General features: G+C 44.6%; 1 protein-coding gene across 5 annotated transcripts in view; it reads right to left on the bottom strand.

Moving 5' to 3' along the window:
- The window catches only part of FAT3 (FAT atypical cadherin 3), a 484,297-nt gene that overhangs the window by 128,621 nt on the left and 341,853 nt on the right, over nt 1–13,823 (bottom strand). For all 5 annotated transcript variants that reach the window (XM_048492351.1, XM_048492353.1, XM_048492352.1 and 2 more), the window contains one exon: nt 12,187–12,326. In XM_048492351.1, the coding sequence (XP_048348308.1) occupies nt 12,187–12,326 (140 nt within the window). The remainder of the gene's footprint in view (nt 1–12,186; nt 12,327–13,823) is intronic.

Raw genomic sequence — 13,823 nt, 5'->3', positions numbered from 1 at the left:
CTTGTAGAATCAAGATCCAAACTGGTAGCTTGCAACGGAACTCTGTGATTTCCAGAAGTTGGTGCTCCACCATGTCATCAACGTGTGGCCCACCATAAAGGCTCCAGGGTCTAGGAGAAGCAGCGGTGGCGTAGTGGTTAAGAGCAGGTGCACTCTAATCTGGAGAACCGGGTTTGATTCCCCGCTCTATCATTCGAGCTGTGTAGGCTTATTTGGGGAACTAGATTAGCCTGTGCACTCCAACACATGCCAGCTGGGTGACCTTGGGCTAGTCACAGCTCTTCGGAGCTCTCCCAGCCTCACTCACCTGACAGGGTGTTTTCTGTGGGGGAGAGAGGAAGGGAAAGGAGATTGTAAGCCCCTTTGAGTCTACTTACAGACGAGAAAGGGTGGATATAAATCCAAACTCTTCCTCTTCTAATGGCTCCAAGGAGCCAATCTGCACCTAATTCCTGCTCAGATTAATATTTGACAATTTGAAAAAGGGATTTATTTCATACTGTTTCTCCAACCAGATTATATGAAGTATATGAAGTATGTCTGTTTTACAGGAGTAGCCAGTCCCACAGATTTGGATGAACAACACTCAGAGTTACTGGTTGTGGTGGGTTTTACAGTCTGTGTGGTTGTGGTCTGGTAGATCTACCAGACCACAGCCACACAGCCCGGAAAACCCATCACAACCAGTTGAATCCGTCCGTGAAAGCCTTTGACAACTCAGAGTTACCTTTCAAAAAATGTCATTTTGTAAACCATGCAGCAAGAATTGTGGTTAAGCTTTGCTTGGACTGTCTAAAAATTAATTAGTGGGAAAAGGTTTTATTCTGCAGAAAACAAGGAAGATGCCTGTGAATAATGGATATAGACCATTCAAGTAGGAACCGACTGACCTGGGGGCTATTTGAATGATTTTGCAATAGTCCATAATAAGAACTAAATTGTCTGCTTTTGTTAAGTCTTTATAGAAAAATAATAATATTAAGAATATCCAGTTGCACCTTTTTATTTTCACGGTAATTACACAGAAGTCTTGGGGCAATTTAACGACTACCTGTATACAGGTATACATAAGCTTTCATGAGTCAGCGCTCACTTCAACAGATGCATTGCTGGTCTGTGAATTCGACAAACAACTTCTGCTGGGACGAATTTTGTAGTCTTTAAAGTCCCACTGGAATCCTGTTTTAATTTTGCTGGAACAGACTTAACGTAACTCCCTCTCTGGGTTTATTTACATGGCAAGAACGTTCACAGGCTTTCTTCAAAGGACGAAGACAGTTCGTGGCAGGCTTGGGAAATCAGAGGAATGCTCATGCAGAACTTTAAAGAGACATTCATCAATAAGGATTATACTTGAAGAAGACAATGGTACGAAAAGGACAGTACTCAAGGAATCGTAATCCCTGTTTAGGTCCTGCATGAGGGGGTCAGTGCGCAGCACAGAAAGAAAGAAATTGTAAGGAAGCAAGCTACTTCTCATCTTTTAACTCTTTTTCGGTGTGCTTTGGGGGGGGGGGAAGTCTTACATTATCAGGGAATAGCTAAAGGGAGAAACAAAAATATTACGAAGGAGCCAGTATGCAAAGCAGAACAGAAAATGAAACAAACAAAAAAAACCCTCAAGATCTTTGACTAAGGGTTATCTGCTGAGGCACTCAGTATCGTTCCGTTTATTTGCACTATTACTTCTGACATCTTGAATACCAGTGCTGCGTATTCTGGATAGAATCTAAAAAGCACCAAAATACTTTTTTGTACTATAAGGTTTTGGTGGTGCCTAGATTGCAACTGAGAATCACTGTTGCACACTGTTCCACCGTGCCTTTGGGGAGGCTGGCCACGGTTCTATCGCCCCCCACTGAGATCGAGGCTGTCTGTTTTTCCATCCTGGCTGGGCCCTGACTTCATCTAGGGCCCTACCTACCCCTACCCTCCTTTTTGGCCTTAGATCGGGCGCCTGTTTTTAAACAATTTTTGTTGTTTTAATTGTATTTATTCTAGAAACTGCTGCTTAAGTTTTAATGGGCTTAAGTTTTATTTGTATTGGTTGCTGTCTAGAGAACAGCTGTGTTGTGAGCCGCCTCGAGCCCTTCGGGGGTGAGGCGGCCTATAAGTCTAACAAATAAATAAATAAATAAATAAATAAGTGGAATTCTAAGCAGAGTTGTACTATATACACCAATGTATGTATAACACTGCTTAGGCTTATGCTGAACATTCACAATAGTTTTTAATTCCCCTTTAAAAATCTACCTCTCACTGTGGAATCCTTGCTTCTTCAACAGCCCAGACTGCACATCTTTGATACAGTATGCTTCAACACCAGCTCTTCCATTCCTGCTCACCCACTTATGTATATCCAATAATCTTGCCAGCTGATTTCCACAGCAAGGGTTACCCGGCTTCACTCTATCCCGATAACCCGTCTATTGACACACCATCCCTTTCCAAGAGCTTTTATTTATCTATCAGATTTTCACCCTGCCTTTTCCCAACAAGTCAGGCTCGGGGCCACTTCCAACAGGATATACCAATATAACGATTACGTACATAAACACATTAAAACCCAATATAATGAATGAAAAACTTGATTAAAAAATGGCACCAGTACGACAAGGGGCCCAATCGTAGGAAGGGACATAGTACCAAAAATAAAGACAGAAACTATTGCTACAGTTCCCAGGAGACCTTGGGGCTCACAAGGTCTCCTGGGAAGTATAGTTCCCATCAGGCTGTTTTTAAGCCTGAACTGTGAATAGGCCTTTTTTCAGCCTGAAAAAGTTCTAGGAAAAGGAAAGGAACTAAGGTAAGTGTGGGAAGGTGGGACGCTGCGGGGAGGGCACTGTGGGGGGGCATAAAATATAGACTGCGCACCAGGCACAGTTTGGCCCAGCTATGCCTCTGGGCCTGGGTCCCACTTGAAAGAGAGTTCCACAAGGCTCTATCTCTGGTTGAGGGCAGCCGGATGACTTTAGGGTTAGAGATCACCAGTAGGTTGTCTCCTGATAAGCGATGTGCTCTTTGGGGGGAGGGGGTATGTCAGGGGCTGATGGGAATTGTAGTCCATGAACATCTGAAGCGTCAGAGTTGGACAACCCTGCCCTGCCCTATATTACCCTACCCTAACCCATATTAGGTGGTCACTATTATTATTACAAAGGAATAAATTTTATGTGCATGTCTGCCAGGTCGTGCCCCGTGACTACAGTCTCAATTGAAGAACTCAGAATTGGAGAATGATATTCTTTATGGTAGAACTATAGCAGGATATTGGCAGGAAGAAAACCATAGACCGAGCTGAAATTACATCACAAGCTGTTCACTGATATACACGTAAGAGCCCCCCATTTTCCAGCACCAGGTGGAACTGGTTTAAGCAGTATATTATGACTGAATGTTTACAGAAAGGCGAAATTGGGTTCCCAGCATAGAGAGTGAATGAAATGTGGTTTCCCACTCAGAGGCCCAGGGAAAGAAGAGTGCAACAGAGCAGGTGCAGAAAAGAGCAGGCAGGGGCTCATCTAACAATTATATTCTGAGAAGCCCGAAGTCTATATTGCCATGTTGTTGATTTTATACTGAAACATATATTAGATGATTTTATTGGTTTTGTGTTACGTTATATGTTGTTCGCCATCCTGAGCCCGGTTCGCAAGGGTAAGGCAAAATATAAATCTGAAATAAAGTTTAAAAAGAAACCCAGGAAGCTAAACCAGGTAAGATTTTCCTGTCTTTAGACTAAACTGAGGTTAAGAACATAAGGGCATAAGAACTAGCCTGCTGGATCAGACCAGAGTCCATCTGGTCCAGCTCTCTGCTACTCGCAGTGGCCCACCAGGTGCCTTTGGGAGCTCACATGCAGGATGTGAAAGCAATGGCCTACTGCTGCTCCTGAGCACCTGGTCTGCTAAGGCAATCTGAGGTCAAGGAGGATCAAGATTGGCAGCCATAGATCGACTTCTCCTCCATAAATCTGTCCAAGCCCTTTTTAAAGCTATCCAGGTTAGTAGCCATCACCACCTCCTGTGGCAGCATATTCCAAACACCAATCAGGTTATCATATTTTGGTCACAGTACAAGAAGATGAGAGACACTGGAAAAGACAATAATGCCAGGAAAGGTTGAAGGCAACAGGAAAAGAGGAAGACCGTAAGATCCATAACATCGATTGGCTCTAAAGGAAAGCACAGCCCTAAGTCCTCAAGACCTGAGCAAGGCTGTTCATGATTGGACGTTTTGGATAACATTGATCCATCGGGCCACCGTGAGTTGGAAGAGAGCTGACAGCACTTAACACACACACACAGTGAGACAGAGAGAAGAGAGAGAATATATTCAATATATTCATTCTCTCTTAAGAGAGAGATTATATTCAATATATTCATTCTCTCTTAAGAGAGAGAATATATTCATCAGAATCAAGCAGTAATGCTGTTTCTGGAATTATTTATTTATTTATTTAATTTATTATTTCGATTTTTATACCGCCCTGTCCCCGAGGGGCTCCGGTTTCAATATTTCCCCCGGGGGAGAATAATTTCACTGCACAGTGAAAAATAGCATCCCAGGGAAAGCACAGGCAGAATCCACAATTCACTAGTTTTCTACTGAACAGAGTTGAAGCATTCAAACGTATTGCCATCCACTGCAGTTTGAACGGACAGTGCCCAGAACAAAATTTATTTTGTGGAATGTATAAACCCTCCTCCAGCATCTACGGGTTGTGAAATGCTAAACCATGACTATCGGAAAGAAAATTCTGAATGCCATCAAGAAGAGGTTTCCTAGTTTAAATCATCCACTATCATTTTAACAGCACTTTTAACGTGTGATGTCCATTCCTAGTCTTCATCCCAAATGTTCATATAGGGGCTTTTTGAATGCACTGGCACTAGCCTGAACCTGAATTACGGGAATGTGCCAACGCACAACTGCACTTCACAATCCAACTTGTGCTTTGTGAAGGTTTTATAAATGACAGCAGGCGTGGGGTTAAGAGCCGAATTTTCGTGGTGCGAACAAATATTTCGTCCCATTCGAACAAGAGCAGAAAGCTGCCTCTTTACCCCGCATTTCTGAGGGAGAAAATGGTACAAGCCAAACATTCGGAGGTGATTATAAAAAGAATGGCGTGAACAAATCCAGCCTTCCGTAAATTACCACATGGGCCTTGAGCAGTGATAAATTGAGCAAAGAGAAAAAAACCCCACACAGCCCCCTTACTGGCCGGCTTCTCCTGGCTCAGTCTTTGTTGAAGTTAATCAATCTGACAGCTACCTTCATATTCGCACTCCAATGATAAATCAAGTAAGTCAACACTCTCCTTGCCACTGCCACTGTCCCGCCTGGAGCCCCGGCGAAGCTGCATTAAGATGGATCATCGCCAGTGTTGACGCATCCATGGCGGCTGCCCGACCGCAAACAGAGCATTACGGCCCAGGACAGCTGATTAACACAAACGTGATCTTTCAAAATACTCGCTTAGGAAGTCATGTTGTAACAAGTTTTTTTTTTAACTTGATGTCTCTCCCACCACCCCATCCTTGAAATTAAAGGAGGTTTCTTGTCCCCAAACATTTCTTTGGGTTGCCACCAAAGTAAACAAATAAGTAATATAAGCCCTGTGCGAAGCTTGGGCCATCGTTGTTCAGTTCCCTCGACTAAGGTATCGACACACTATATGTTGGTGGAAAGGAATCCTTAATGGTTGTTAGGGAAGTGGGGGGAAAAACCTTGCAATAAAGTGGTAACGGCGTTACCGTTGAAGAGACTAAAGCTGTGCAGCAGAGCCACGCTTCCGATCCTGTTACTGAAACTCAATATCTCTGGTGGTTTCCCCATGTCTTTTACCACCTCCAGCGGCCCAGTGGACACAATGAATGGCAGAGAAGAAATAAAGGACTGGCAGGTGCTCTGGAATCAAATGAAATGCAGCTTATCTCATTAATTGAGCTACAGATCTGGGAACTGGTGGCAGCAGCTCCCATTTTGGGCTATGATTCTGATCTAGTGCCCTCTCCCGCCCCCCCCCCCCCCCGTGGATGATGACGTGGACGATGACGTCGCCCCTGAGACAATTAACCCTCCTACCTGTGCTACTCTGTGTGTGGCCGCTATACGGATACCAGCTGTAGCCCACTGGTGAGAGCTCTGGGCAACTATATAGCGGCAGCACAGACATTCTATTGGCTCTGTTGCTGTATTGTCACCTGCACTTGCTACCTGTAATCCCATGCGGCTGCTATCTTTACTATTAGTATTTAGCTGGTTTGTAACTGTAGTAGATTAGCTTAGAATAAGAGGGTGTTAATGTTAGTATTTTGTAAAGCTTAGGATGATTTTTTTCGGGACCGCATTACCCCATATGTCCCGGCTCGTCCTCTGCGATCAGCAGAGGCGAATCTACTGGAGATCCCTGGCCCCTTGATGACGCGGCTGGCCTCCACACGGGCCAGGGCCTTCACAGCCCTGGCACCGGCCTGGTGGAACACATTACCACCAGCTATTCGGGCCCTGCGGGACCTTGGAGAGTTCCGCAGGGCCTGTAAAACCGAATTATTCCACCGGGCCTTTGGAGAGTCCAGCCGCCGATAATGCCCCGCCCCCCCCTGTTAGTAGGGTCCCCTAACATCATTGGGACCCCTCCTCATTTTTGGAAGAGGGTGGTATATGGGTCTCGCGGGCCCTATTGTAGAATGTACCTGTTTTAAGATTTTTATGTTTTTTGTATGACTTTATGTTGTTCACCGCCCTGAGCCCTCCGGGGATAGGGCGGTATAGCAAGTTTAATAAATAATAATAATAATAATAAATAATAATAATAATAATTAATTCACGGATTGGAACTCAGCTGCTTGGCGGTAAAACTGAACTGTGTTTCGAGAGGGGAATTTAGGGCTTTTCAAGGAAGCCAACCGAGTCGTCGGATGATTTCACACCGCCACCCACTCCTTTTGAAATTAACCAGTTTTTTTGTTGTTGGCAACTGTCACTCCAACTGCAGGTGCTTTCATGCATCACAGGCAAAAAAAAAGAGAAAGAAAGCGAGCTCAGCCCTGTGGAGATGGAGAATGAGCCATTTAAAAATCATCAGCAGATCTGTTATTGATACTTCCTCAGGACAATGCTTCATCATTTGAGAAACGTTTCAGGGAAACAACATGGATTATTTTACCAGCTACGTTTAAAGAAACGCGATGGTAGTAAAAATGCACAGAAATTCACGCCTCATCATTCCTGGGAAATGCAACGATCCTTTATATGTTTGATATCATACAGGTGGGGCTGGGAAAGACGGGCGCTGCTTCTGCATTGTGAAGAGGAAGGGGGAGTTTGCAACTTGTAAGCACGGCTCTTCAGTGTGGGGCAGAGGTTGTGACCGTGCAAAACTTCATTCCCTACTCGGGGCAAATCCAGACTAGATGGGAAAAATCTGATCCCTCGTGTCTTCTGCATCTTTATAAAATGCTAATATGCAGTCCCAGGCGACTGCTTTGAAGATCACTGGAAAGAGAAGAGAGCCCTTCGCCCTTTCCTCCCAAGCCGCCACTATTTCAAATGCCTCTGCAAAATCCACATGTTGACATGCCTGAATGCAGGCATTTCCCCCAAAGAGCTAACTGCAGCTATTAGGGGAAGGGGTTGTGCTTAAATACTCCCTGCAAATAGCAAAGTGGCCAATGGCAAAATCTAGTAACAATTACAAAATATGATCCAGGAAAATAGAATCTTTATTGGCCAAGTGTGATTGGACACACAAGGAATTTGTCTCCGGTGCATATGCTCTCAGTGTACATAAAAGAAAATACATTTGTCAAGAATCATAAGGTACAGCACTTAATGATTGTCATATAGGTCTAGTAAGCAATCAGGAAACAATCAATAGTAATAAAAACATAAAATGTAAAATCATAAAATAAAATGAAATGTCAGCACAGGCTATAGTCATACAGTCATAATTGGGAGGAGATGGGTAATAGGAATGATGAAAAAAGTAGTGCAGTAATTATATAATAAATATATAATAAATAGGTTTGCAATCAAAAAGCTCCCCACCACAACAATGGCTGTGGTGCAAACATAGGAAGAACATAGGAGGAGGAGGAGGAGTTTGGATTTATACCCCACCTTTCTCTCCTGAAAGGAGACTCAAGATGGCTTAAAGCCCCTTTCCCTTCCTCTCCCCACAACAGACACTGGTGAGGTAGCCAGGGCTGAGAGAGTTCTAGAGAACTATGACTAGGCCACGGTCATCCAGCAGAAATGTAGGAGTGTGGAACCACATCCAGTTCACCAGATAAGCCTCTGCCACTCAGATGGAGGAGTGGGGAATCAAACCCGGTTCTCCAGATTAGAATCCACCTGCTCTTAACCACTATACCATGCAGGCTCTCAGACCAGCTGTCCATCTAGTTCAGCATCCTGTCTCACACAGGTCAACCGGGATCTCTGAAGGCCAAACAATAGGGCAATGTGACAGCCCCTCACGTTGCGTGCTGGCACTGGTATTCAGAGGTTCCCTTTAGACACAAGGGCTAACAGCCACTATACATCTATCCCCCATGAATCCATCTGATCCCCTTTTAAAGCCATGCCTATGGCTGCCACTACATAACATCCAACATGATGGAAAGGTGTCTGGCTGCTTCCTTCCTATGCTGTGATGGCTTCAGCAATAGCAGCTTTGGGGAAAAAAGAAAAGAAAAGGGTGGCCTCCACATTCTTTCCTCTCTTGATCTACATACAGTCGTTCCTCACTGCCGCTGAAATGAGTCTAACAGAGGAAACAGCCAACTCCACAAAGAAATATCTTATTTACAGCCCCATCCAAAGAGGGGGCGAATCCACCCATGGGCAGCCAGCGCAGCCCTCCATGGTGGTGGGACATGGTGGTGAACACTATTCCAGCATCCCTGCGTGACCACCAGTGGCATAGCAAGAAGGTCTAGGGACGTGGCTGGGGAGGAGCCAGTGCTAGAGGGCTTTTTGCTCCTGTTATGCTGGCGGCCAGAACTTTGGACTTGCGCCCCCTTTGCAGTGGTGTAATTCATTAAGCCCAACGGGGGCTTTCCAGTGGTGGGGAGACTTTTTTGGTATTTTTTTTTGCCTCCCCATGCCGCCGGAAAGCCCCCTTGGGAACGTGGGGGTGGCAAGGCTGCAGTGCCGCATCTGGTCCTTCAGATGCAGCTGTTAACCTTTCTAATTTCAGTTCATGAAGCTCCCTGGTTAACTTTCAGTCAGCCGTTAGTCTCAGCTTCCACACAAGGTTTAATCGAGGGCGGGGGGGGGGGGGGTCGGGGGGGGCGTGATTACCCCATCCAAGTTTTCCATTCTGAGTTTCTTGGAAGAATGATATTAAAGAAAGACAAGGAATTCATAAAATATGAGATATGGAAGCATGATGCATCTTTTTCACTCACATAGACTGCCTGCCTACAATGCCACGATCTCTGTCCCACAGGTTCAGGGTTATAAGTAGGTCAGGCTGTCACATGTCACTGCCTTTCTCCCCTTTTAAAAACCTACTGAGAACCATGACAATTCCATTGCTCAGATCATGTTTCTCGCTCATAGATACATCAACGGATAGGATAGCCCGGCCCCCTTTAATAATTGCTCCTCACTCAACACGGCACAGAGTTCTTGGCGTTAGGGATTCAAACACTGTTTCATTCACATGCTGCCACCATTTGTTCATATCCTAAAATATTTGTAGACGGAGATCTTAGCTTGTGGGGTTGCTTTCCCTGAAACATCCCCACCATTAAACAAACAAAGAGTTAACTTTTATTTATAGTTTGAGCTTCCACTCACTATTAACTGCTGTCCACCATTATCATGTATAAAGTAGTATAATGTAGTTAACAGTGATTGGCCTCCCAATCGCTATGAACTACTATTCACCATTATCAAGTGTATGGATATAGAACATCTGTCCTCCTTCCTTCTGATATCGTTATTTTCCTGTCGGATGCCACTGTTAGATACTGTTGTCTTAATGCCCCCATCCCCCTTATAGCTACGCCTCTGGGAGTGATGGAATTCCGATGTCTCTGTTTTGTATAATTACACTGTTTTCTCATTCAGTTAAAGTGCTTTCTCACAACTTCCACCTGTCTGCTGCCACCTTGGACTGTTAAATAAAAATAACCTGCAAGAATTTTTATTTGAGACTTACTACTTAGTATCCCTGTGTGCCTTTGGTGCCTCGCCATGAACCTAGCTAATCTTTCAATCAGATCTTCCAAATACTCCTCAATTAATGACTGCATAGCAACAAAACCCAAACATGAAATCTTGCTGATGCAGGACATTTAAAAAAGGGATGAACTGTAGATGATTCTGTACTTTCAATATCACTTGGCCAGTTCGATGCCTCAACCATGACCCTGGGGTATATCTGCCTCCATTCTGTCCATCAAGATTTAATTGCAAAACTGGGCAAAATCAGCTACTGCACAAGCAAAAAGCTTTTCCAGACAAAATGTGACAATGATCATCACGGTGATCCATCAAGTATGTAGCGAAGGGAGTTCTAGGAAGCTTCTACCTGGTGGATATGTTTGTGTTGAAGTTCCTACCAGGCCTAATTGTAAGTACCAGAAGAGTGTCAATCAGCATAAGCATAAGCATAAGCATAAGCATTTTATTGTCATTGTGCACGCACAACGAAATTTACAGCAGCATTCCTCGATGCACACAATTTCAGACTCATACATCATACTCATACAATTTCAGACTCATACATCATCCCCCTTCCTCCACCCATCCCTACACAGCCCCAAACACATCAACACGAAGCCGCGGAGTTTAGCATAGCCACAGCTCTAGAGTAGAAGCTGTCTCTAAGCCTCTTTGTCCTAGTTTTGATAGACCTGTATCGTCTGCCATTTTGAATGATGGTAACAGTTCAAAAAGAGAGTGTGCTGGATGAAGACCGGGTCCCTCAGGAGAATATTTTTGGGCTTTTGGAAGGCTTGAGAGGAATTATATAGAGTTCTTCCAAGGAGGAGAGAGGGCAGCCGATAATCCTCTGTGCAGTAGTGATCACCCTTTGGAGCGCCTTCCTATCTGCCACTGTGCAACTGGAGAACCATACACAGGTGCAGTAGGTTAAGACACTCTCTACAGCACAGCGGTAAAAGGACACCAGGAGTTTTCCATCCAGTTGTTGCTTCCTTAAAAGTCTCAGGATCTAAGATAGTATGATCTAAGGTAGTCGAAGTTGGGAATGTGTTTGTTTGTTTGTTTTTGTTTGACCCTTGGAAAGTCACTGCCAGTCAGCGCAGACAACACTGAGGTGGATGAAGGATTGATCTGATTCATGGGACTTTTTGGGTGTCTTGTGTCTGCATAATTGGTAGGCAGGCACCTTGGCTCTCAGGACCCCTCCATCACTGAACTAAGTCATTTCCCAAGGAGCACTAGCAGTCCTCTCGCTGCATACAAATAAGACTCAGTTTAGAAAGTGAGAATCAGTGCTCTGTGCTTAATCCCTCAAAAACCTCCTAATGCACAAATGCTCCGAGGCCCTTGTGGAGCACTCTTGATCCCAATACAAGCAATATCCCTGGCCCCTCAATACAAGCAATATCCCTGGCCCCTCAAGGTGATCCCTGGCCCCTCAATGATGCGGCTGGCCTCCACCCGGGCCAGAGCTTTTACAGCTCTGGCCCCTGCCTGGTGGAACGCTCTACCTCCAGCTACGCGGGCCCTGCGGGATCTTAATGAATTTCGCAGGGCCTGCAAGACGGAGCTGTTCCACCGGGCTTTTGGGGAGTCCGGCCGCTGATGCCCCCCCTCCTCCTTTTCATAACATCTATGGACCCTGCTGTTCCCTCTCTCCCCTTCCCCTCCCCCCCCCTTTTTGTTAGGGGATTTCTAGTAGGACACCATCAGTATATTTGATTAGGATGCTGCATTTTAATGGGGTTGATTTTAACATATAGAGCCATATTTACTGATTATTTACTATTTTATCTGTGCTCTATCTATTTGTTTTGTTCACCGCCCTGAGCCCTTTGGGGGAGGGCGGTTTATAAATACAATAAATAATAATAATAATAATAATAATAATAATAATAATAATAATAATAATAATAATAATAATAATAATAATAATATAATTCAGAACTCCCAAACAACAGCCAGTGTGTTTGGAGCAGGGAAGCAACAATATTATCATACCTGAGTGCTTGCCACATTTGTTCCGTCGGTGACCTCCACGGTCATGTTGTACGCCGACCTCTGCTCCGCATCCAAGGGCTTTGCGATGACGATGGTCCCGACACCTTTATCCGCGTCGAAAGAGCTATCAAAATTCCCGCCTGGTTGTTACAACAAAAGGCACAATTAAATCACTGGAAGGTTTTCCTTTAAAAACACAAACACACACACACACACACAAAGCCAACGACACATGCAGGCCACGGTATGTTAATTTACAGAGAAGCTGTGCACATAAAAAGCCCTTCACATTTACCAACCTTTATTCTAATTTTTTCCCCTTTCCAGCACTATTTGTATACTGTAAAACAGATGTCATAAAAGGGGAGGGAGGGGGGAAGAAACAACTCGCACGACACACAAAAGAGTCTGTAGAGCATGCAAATGAGGCACAATTGATTCCCTAGAAGGGGTTTACAAAGCTATTAACCTGTACAGACTTATCCTCTTGTTGGAGTGAACAAGGACACCTCTCCTTTATTAGAAATGCATTTGGAAGAAAGATCTCCACATTGTTCGTGTGACACTTCCTTGGAACTCAAGAGCGACTACGAGGGCTGCAGGCATTGTGATGGGAGTACTTCAACTAAAAGAGGGGGGAAAGTGGTGCACGCGAGTGTGTGGGGTCACCTACCTGTTTTGAGTATAATCATACAAGCAGCGTGACCAAGTAACAACACTTGGATGAGACTATGGTGATGATAGGGGGCGGGGCCCTGCAAATACGGGATGATTTTACAGTGTCTGCAAAATGTTGGCTTATCCCTCACATTCAAGTGCAACGCTTTATTGTTCCCATCTAAGGAAATGGCTGCTGAGCACCGTACTGGTGCAGGAGGGGATAAAACATGAGTTCCAGTCTTCACTAATAAGGATTCCACGAGTTATGTGTTCTGCCTATTTATGCACATAAATAGGCAGAACAATCCCAGCAATCCTTGCTCTCCTGACTCACTCGCCTGTTATATGATCAGCTGCATTTTGCTAGTCAGAAATATTGGGCAGTGTGGCTCCAATTATGAGGCTCTCAGGAAGGAGTTGAAACGAATCAAACGGAAATTATTATCTGGATTCTTTTTTGTTTTACATTTGAACCCAAGCCTCCGTTTTGCACCATCGCTAAATTAAATACTCCTACGTTAGTGATCTTTTCTGTAAAGTGCTGATTTTGTGAAAGGTCCCACATAGAATGAGAAAGACATAAATAATGTGGGCCCACAGAGTTACAGTGGGAGGGAAGGCAACATGGTATAATCCCATTTTGTCAGGTCTAGAAGAAGAAGAAGAGTTTGGATTTATACCCACCTTTCTCTCCTGTAAGGAGACTCAAGGTGGCTTACAAGCTCCTTTCCCTTCCTCTCCCCACAACAGACACCTTGTGAGGTAGGTGGGGCTGAGAGAGTTCAACAAGAACTGTGACTAGCCCAAGGTCACCCAGCAGGAATGTAGGAGTGCGGAAACACATCTGGTTCACCAGATAAGCCTCTGCCACTCAGGTGGAGGAGTGGGGAATCAAACCCGGTTCTCCAGATTAGAATCCACCTGCTTTTAACCCCTATACCATGCTGACTCTAAGGAAGTCTAGGAGTTTAGGAAGC

The sequence above is a fragment of the Sphaerodactylus townsendi genome, linkage group LG04 (genome assembly GCF_021028975.2).
Source record: "Sphaerodactylus townsendi isolate TG3544 linkage group LG04, MPM_Stown_v2.3, whole genome shotgun sequence".
In the NCBI taxonomy this organism is placed as follows: domain Eukaryota; kingdom Metazoa; phylum Chordata; class Lepidosauria; order Squamata; family Sphaerodactylidae; genus Sphaerodactylus; species Sphaerodactylus townsendi.
This window is presented reverse-complemented; position numbering and strand designations above follow the sequence as displayed.